The sequence below is a fragment of the Merops nubicus genome, unplaced genomic scaffold (genome assembly GCF_000691845.1).
Source record: "Merops nubicus isolate BGI_N331 unplaced genomic scaffold, ASM69184v1 scaffold45831, whole genome shotgun sequence".
NCBI classification, from domain to species: domain Eukaryota; kingdom Metazoa; phylum Chordata; class Aves; order Coraciiformes; family Meropidae; genus Merops; species Merops nubicus.
Genome location: NW_008587368.1, coordinates 12,701 through 20,610, shown reverse-complemented (window position 1 = coordinate 20,610; position 7,910 = coordinate 12,701). Strand labels below are relative to the sequence as shown.

General features: G+C 46.2%; 1 protein-coding gene across 1 annotated transcript; it reads left to right on the top strand.

Moving 5' to 3' along the window:
- The first annotated feature begins 559 nt into the window (after window positions 1-559).
- CLDN16 (claudin 16) lies at window positions 560-7,661 on the top strand. The gene is made up of 5 exons (XM_008948875.1): window positions 560-673; window positions 5,379-5,481; window positions 5,751-5,915; window positions 6,988-7,179; window positions 7,522-7,661. The coding sequence occupies exons 1-5, from the start codon at window positions 560-562 to the stop codon at window positions 7,659-7,661; spliced, it is 714 nt and encodes a 237-aa protein (XP_008947123.1).
- Window positions 7,662-7,910: the final 249 nt, after the last annotated feature.

The window sequence follows — 7,910 nt, the reverse complement described above, 5'->3', positions numbered from 1 at the left end:
AGACTAACAGGATAACCACAGTGCCTGGGATCTACATCAGCATAGTTTATAGATGTTTAGTGCTAAGGCACAAACCAATGTGCTTGAATAAACTTGTATGTGCACATGAGAGCTCTTCTGTGTGTCCCTTAGCAGTGCTCAAAATTTCTGCCCTGAAGAACAAGTTCTGATCTTTTCTTTTAATCCTCTGCCCAAACCTGTGATGATACCTGTTTTCCTTGCAAGTCCAGGACTCCGGTTACCTGCACGCCACTTTTGCACAGCCCCATTTCTCTTCAGCCAGGCATGACAAGAGCTTTACCTGTGCAGGGCGGATTGGCTGCAGCAGCTCCCGTGGGCACAATTGCCCTCCTCCCATCCCTCTTGCAGGTGGGTGTTGCTCCTCTGGCCATCACTAACGGATGGCATCTGCAGGAGTGAGAAGTTTCCACTGTTCATGACCACTGGAAGAAGGTACAAGTGACCTGGGACACGGACGCTCTGCATCTACCCCAGCTTTAAGAACAAGGGCCAGGCACCGTTTTTCTCACTCCTCTGGACGTGCTGGGCACCTGCTGGCATGAGGTTCTTCCTCCAGTATGTGGGCTGTTTTTTTGCTTTTTTCTCTACTGGGTTTTTGATAGCATCTACCTGGACAGACTGCTGGATGGTGAATGCTGATGATTCCCTGGAGGTAAGATCAGTGTGAGGAGACCCTGATCTCCAGAGCAAACATCCTGTAGAGAGAGTCTGGTTTGTGGTATCATTGCCCCACTCTCATGTACTTCTTCCCTCCTGTGCTGGATGAAAGTGGATGAAAATGAAATTAATTACTCTGGCAAGAGCAGGGAAAAACTTGTATTTTGTGTGATTTTCTCTGCCAGACTTTATTATCCAGACACTGCTCTCACTTAGTAAGTTCAGGAAAGGTCTATAGGTTTTAATTTTAAATGTGCTTGAACTTGAGTACAATTATCCTGCATCTCCAGCCTGCATGGGTATTTTGGAGATGTTTCTAATTCTGAAGGTCAGACTACTCGGTGGAAAAGTCCAGTATGTACACCTGTGCCTTTCAAGTGTTTCCTCAACAGCCGTTGAGCTACAGGGCTAGTGGAAATTTGTGGGGAGGATGGGGACTAGCATCAGATCCAGCACTCAAAAATATCTTCTTGAACTTGTCCGGACATCAGCACTCTCATGTTAGAGAAAGGTACTGGCAAAAGTAAACTGCAAACAACAAGGTAATAGAACGCTGCACATATGCAAGCTCTGCCCCAGAGATTCCAGACCCCAAACCTTTGCCATTTCTGCAACACTCGGTACTGCAAGGTTGTACTCTTCTTCCCAGAGCAGCCAGCACTTTCTGTACGTTTAAGAACTTACACAGAAGTAAGTGTCCACAGAATCTGCTCTCCGGTAAACTGGATACTTCATCCAGTGAAGGTGAAACAACTTTCAAGACAGAGTTTGGCTGAGTATATCAGGAGGAAACCTTCTATCTGCTCTCTGTCATGGGAAACCAAAAGGGCTCCTTTGCACTCAGTGATTGCAGTGCAACATTCATCTGAATCACATCAAGTGATGAATTATCAGAGAAAAGAAGGCTAAAAATGATTACAATAAGAATAGCTTTTTTCTCTATGCCACAAGAAATCCCATCAACCTGACTGCCAGTGCCACCCTCAATGGTGGTTGGAGATGTTGAGGTGGTCATAGGTCCAATGCAGTGAGGTTACTGATGGTCAGTGAGGCACTTTTCACAGAAAACAGTGTGCAGCCACTGGTGCTTGCTGGGATATCACTCTTCATTTATCGTATTAATTTAGGAGATATTTTAGACTCATTTCATGAAGCTGCCAATCACCTGGAGTCAGCTGAAGATTTCAGCACACCCAGATAAGCCAAATGGATCCCAGATTGTGCCACCATTTCCAAGAAAAACAAAAGAGGGAAACCCAACTCCTGAGCAAAGTGAGTCCAGGAAAGATCCAGTCAGTTCCCCTGAGGCTGCATAACCTTGTCTTCTCAGCACAAAGGCACCTGCACTGGGCTGTCACAAAGTGCTCCATTAACACCCAGTTTGGTTATTAGCAGCCAATACTCTCACATTCCTGCTCTGAGTGTGAATACTAAATAATGGAGCAAAATGCCCCCAGCCTTAATACCTGAACGACAGATCTCCTTAATGGCTCTAATGACTCACTGCCTCTCTAAGCAGGGGAATGCAGTTAAACTGTCCACGGCCAGAAAGGAGTAGAGTCCACAGTGATTCCTGCTTTCAGCTGGAAAAAGGGTAATTCAGGCAACTTTGACTTGAGGAGGAAGGAACGCCATCCTCCAGCCCAGCAAGTCTCCTGGCTTCGACCCTGGCCCGCAGCAGCTGGGCTGGATGAAGCCCTGGCTGTGGTCCCACTGGAGAGGAGCAGCCCAGGAGAAAGAGCCCAGGGAGCATCTGGAAGGGCAGCAAGGACCGATCAGTGCTCAGCTCTCACAGCCCCTTGTCTCCCCTTCAGAAACAACCAGGTTACTGCAACACAGAAAGAGGTTTAAGCTGGTGCATTCCCTGTCAGCATCAAGACAAGCATGGGTCAACTTTTGCAGTGGTTTGTGCTGGAAAAAAAACATAATCTGCTTCCCAACAAGCACAGTATTGTATACGCAGCCCCTCCCTCTTGCAGGCAGATTAAAAATATTACCACTACTGTTAAATGCTGCCTGTTTTACTCTCATGCTGGGCTTGTAATCATTGTATGTTGGCATCATTTTACAATGTGGTAAAAGTGTGACTAACCTCACTCACATGTTTCTCTTCTGTGCTTTCCCCAGAAGGGGAAGTGTGTGCTTGTTCTGTCATTTTTTTGTATTAGGATTATTTCAATATTAATTATACATTATACGTAGGATATAATTATAGATATTTTATAGTCATTATGCAGTTTGTTTTACATGCATACTTGTGTCAGGGAAAGCAGGTCGTGGCAGTGTGCTTTGTGATCAAAGTGGGAGATGAGAAGTCTGGCTGCGAAGTTTAGCTTCTTGCGAAGTCCTTGGTGGGGCGCAGGGAAGCTGGAGCAGATTTGTAAGGGGGGGTAAGAGGTGATGAGGAATTAGTGCTACCAACATGGTGCATGGGTCTGACCACAGGATGGAGGAATCAGCGCCCCTAGATGATGCCCCAGACAGCCCTGACAGCAGCGAGTTCCCATCGGGATGAGGGTCTGTGCTGTCTGAGCAAGGGCAGCTGCCCGAGGTTGAGTTTGGGACCAGTTTAACAACCAGGTGGACAAAGGGTGCACAAAGCAGAAGGGAGCAGAGGTTGGCCAAGGAGGTTAAGAAGTAGATAACAGAAACCAGAGTAGCTCAGCAGTGGCTCAGGCCAGCCGCAGGTCTCTCCTCCTCTGTTCCCATCCTTCCTGCACCAGACAATGAGATGCTCATCCCTGGCTGTGCCCATGCTGCACAGGGATGGGCTGGTCCCTGCTGCTGCCTGTTCAGCACTGGCAGGAGTAGGTAACATATGAAATATCCCAAGAAACACAAAACATTTATCAATTTTTTTTTTTTTTTTTTTAGTCAAGGGAGTTGTTTCAGATGCTCACAACTCTTGTACCTCTAAGACCTCTGTTTTCCTTGGGGGCTTACAAAGCCTGGAATCCTGTTAGTCTCTGTAAATAATTTAGATGAAGATGCTGCTTGTGAGATTTAAAAAACAATACTAATGCAAGCAAGTGAGGAAGTAACTGAGACTTAGCTGAATACGGAGTAGTATAAATAAGCCTACGGTGGTTTGGGAGGAGCATGAAACGTTATAAATGCAAGTGGAACAAAATGTAATTTAATAAAAATATGCTAATTTCAAGCACAGCCTGAACAGTGCTAAGTTAAGACAGAAAAGAAGCTGCAGCTGGATTAAGAGGGTCATGATACAAACTTACATCTAATAGAGACAAGGCAAATTGTTTTACTTGACACTGTTCTCTAGAAAAACACAGGATCAGCAAAACAAGTTTTTTACAGCACTGCTCCTCTTTTTTTTTTTTTTTTTTTTTGGGTGATACTTTTCATTAGACCTGCCCAGAAATTCTCTGGAATTGTAGAGGGTTTCATCTTAATCTACAAAAGGTGTAGATTGTTTTCATTCAAACATAAATGGTATCTTTTTCACCAGTCTGAAGTAGTGAGTAGTTTTTACTCACCTTTTTTCCACAGTGATAAAAAGTATCACAGAGAAGGTGTGCAGTTTGGCTCAGGCATTTTATTGTAAAGAAAATATTATGGTTGGCTACAGGCTTCAATACATCCTGAGACCTTACTAAGTGTCTGAGGTATGTTATTATCTGCTTTGTGATTTACGCAGTGCAAGAAAAATGAATTTGTTGTGTCACTGGAGCAAGCCCAGTCCCTTTCTGTGTGAAACCCATTCCATCGACTGCAGGGGTGTCGCTGGCAGCAGCGGGGCAGGCTAGAGTCCAGAGCTCCACCAGCATGAACCCTGTTTCTTGGATGAGCAATTCCAGGAATGTTTTAGAGGTGCTTGTTGCCATATTTGCATTGGTAATGAAAATAGCTCCCATATTAAAGTGATTTATGGGAGGCTGGGCTGGGAATGGTATCTATGGCTTCAGGACAGCGGAGACGATTGGCCGTGATGCTGCTGCAACGTCTGCCTGAGTCTGGATGTCTCAGCGATGAGGGTGGCCTTGGGACCCACGCGTGGTCTCATAGCCAGCAGCAGCCCAGCAGGAGCCCCAGGGTGAGGATCAGCAGCGGCTGCCTCTCATTTGCCAGCCAGTGTTTACAGCTGAGTCACTTGGGGGCAGCTCTCCACGGGCGGCTGGAGTGGGGCTCTCATCCACACCTCTGCTCTGCACCACAGCGCTCCTCTACCACGCTGTGGCCAACACCCCACTCCTGGTGAAACTTCTGCCCTGCCAGTCATGATCCCCTCTGAGCTGCTCCTTCTGGGCACGAGGATGGTGTAAGGGGAGCATGGACAGAAAGTCTCAGGTCATCTAGTCCATAGCCCTGCCCAGCTCAGCCTAGACAAGCATTTGGCAAGGGGTGATCAAACCTGCTCTTAGATCTCTACTGTCAGCCACCCTCCAGCTCCTCCCAGAAATTTCCTTCAGAATGTTTAACCTTACCAATAGGGAGGTTTTATTTTTTCCTCGTGTCTAGTCTGAATTTCTTTTGCTCTAATTTATAAGCTATTCGTAGGGACACAGAAAATGTCCTGTATTTCCATTGTGACATTTTTTTTTTTTTCTTCTTCAAGCTAAACAACTCTGGTTTGCCATCAATGTAACTGAACCAGGATTTCTGTTAAAGGACAGAGCTGACCATCTGCTGTGTTAGTGGATATTTTAAATCATGGTCTTTTTTCTTTTCTCAACCTCCAGGTGAGTACAAAATGCCGTGGCCTGTGGTGGGAATGTGTCACAAACGTTTTTGATGGGATCCAAACTTGCGATGAGTACGACTCCATCTTCGCTGAGCACCCTGGTATGTAAGAGTCAAAAGGTGCCTCTGCAAGTGGTGGGGACATCTGAATGTAGACAAAAAGAGCGTCTGTTCTACTCAGTGACATATAATTTGGTGTGCGTATGTATTAGAACAATGTTTCTTTTCCCAATGAGGTATTACTCCCAGGGGAAGCTGGAGGAAGCTTTACCCCAGAAAAAAGAAAAAAAAGGTTCTCATGGGATCTGACCCCATTAGCCACCCACATTGCCATTCCCTGCGCACAAGAATGATCTGCTTTTGTCCTGCAGTGAAGCTGGTGCTGACCCGAGCCATGATGATCACAGCAGATATCCTGGCAGGATTTGGATTTCTCTTCCTTGTCCTTGGGCTGGACTGTGTGAAATTCCTTCCCGATGAGCCGCTCATCAAGCTGCGCATCTGCCTGGTGGCTGGAGTCACGTTGCTCATTGCAGGTATTCCCACACTGTCCCCCATTCTGCAGGAGACCCTTTGGCAAAGGGGGGAAGCTTTAAAGCCTTCTCTTATTTTAGGGAGAGGAGCTGATGATTTTCTAGAGGGTACACATGGAGGAAGGATCTGTATTTGCTTTATTTGTGCAATATAGCTTCCTCTGTTCCCTGCCTCTCACAGAACATAGCTGAGTTTATCTGTTTTCATTTCTTGTGTTGACCAGGTGACTTGGCTCTGAGTTGGCTGATTTCCATTTACTGCTGCCTTACTGTGAAGAAGTCAGTGTTGTTGATAAGGCCTAAGAGACCTAGTTGCTGAAGGACTAGAAAGTCCCAGCATCCTAGTTCAGTTCCTGGCTCTGTCACAGATTGTGTGACCTTGGGCAAGTCACTTAGCCCAAAATCTCTGCAGCTGATCTCTAATAAAAGGATAATAACACATCTGTCCCTCCTAGGTGATAAATACTTAACTGACTGAGGTGCTTTGCTGTTACAAGCATTTGGAGAACTTTAAATGCAAAAATAAATAGCCAACTAGATACCAAACAGTTTTGCTTGACATTATGCCGATATTGAATATCTACCTCTGCTTCCATGTAAGCAGATTTAACACATAACCCACCGCAGCTACCAGGACCACATGTAAAAAAAATTGAGAGGTTTTTCTGAACATCCTCTCTTCACTTCCTAAAGTCTGAAAAGCAGTCAAATTTCCGAAAATCAAAACAGGTTAGAAAATTGAATTCTTGAAGCAACTTTGCAACAAGCTGATGAACAAGCTTGGAAGAGAGAAGCTTTCTGCCTTTTCCTGCAGAAACCTGAGTGCTGCTAGCTGGTGCTGATGGTGCCCGTAAGCACCAAGCCATGAGGCACAGCTGACAGTGCCCCAGCTGATATCAGTAGGGACCAGGGTGAATCCCTTGAAGTGACTGGGCTGAGAAAGAACACAGGTCAAAACCCATCCATCCTAAACTCTGACCCAGCAGAAAAAAGGCTATAGTTCCCAATTTTCTATTGGTGATCTCCTCATGGTCCATCTGGGAGCTGTGTGTGGTCCCTGCCTCCTGTCCTGCAGGTCTCCCAGGCATTACCGGCTCGGTGTGGTACGCCGTTGATGTCTACATGGAGCGCTCCTCTCTGGTCCTCCACAACGTCTTTCTGGGCATCCAGTACAAGTTTGGCTGGTCGTGCTGGCTGGGCATGGCAGGCTCACTCGGCTGTTTCTTATCTGGGGCCCTGCTTACCTGTTGCATGTATCTCTTCAGAGGTGAGGAACCGTGGCAGGGCTGAAACACAACTCAGAGACAGAACCATCACTTGGGGCCTGCTACAGGCACACAGGGTGGGGAAAGTCCTTCAGGGACATTCTTCAGGATGGTTGCTCATCCCCAGAGGCAACATCTTCAGCTGTAAAATGGGCATAGTGTTATTTCAGCAGCTCTAGAAAGCACACCAATCTGTGCGGGTGGGAGCTGAGGTAGAAGTATGACATAAGATGTGTTATTATGTTATGTCTTGGAGTGCTGCTTTCTCTGCAGTTTGAGGCTTTGCAACTGAAAGTCACCAAGCAGTTATTATCAGACCCTATTTCTTTCCCTGTGCCTCACAGAGACCAGCTCTGGAAGACTCCACTCTGCTTACTCCTTGAGGAAAGGCTATTCCTCTGCTAGGACAATTGTAACAAGCGTGCAGTTGCCATCCTCTCAGACAGCTACTGCCAAAATGTATGCAGTGGACACAAGAGTGTGAGGAGGGGGTGAGTGCTCCAGAAAGAGCTCTATTTCTCTTTGTGGTGGATTGTGCAGAGCCCCAAGCTCTTGTGGCTGTGATACGGATGCAGAGTTACATTTCAAGGATATGCACTGCAGTATTTGCACTATGAGAATTTAAAATAAAAACCTTCCTTCAAGAAAACAATCTCTGAGGAGATCTTGTTTTAGGGATTCCTGTTGTCTCAGGCACCGAGGCTGCTTGCATAAGCATGACTGAAATAACCAC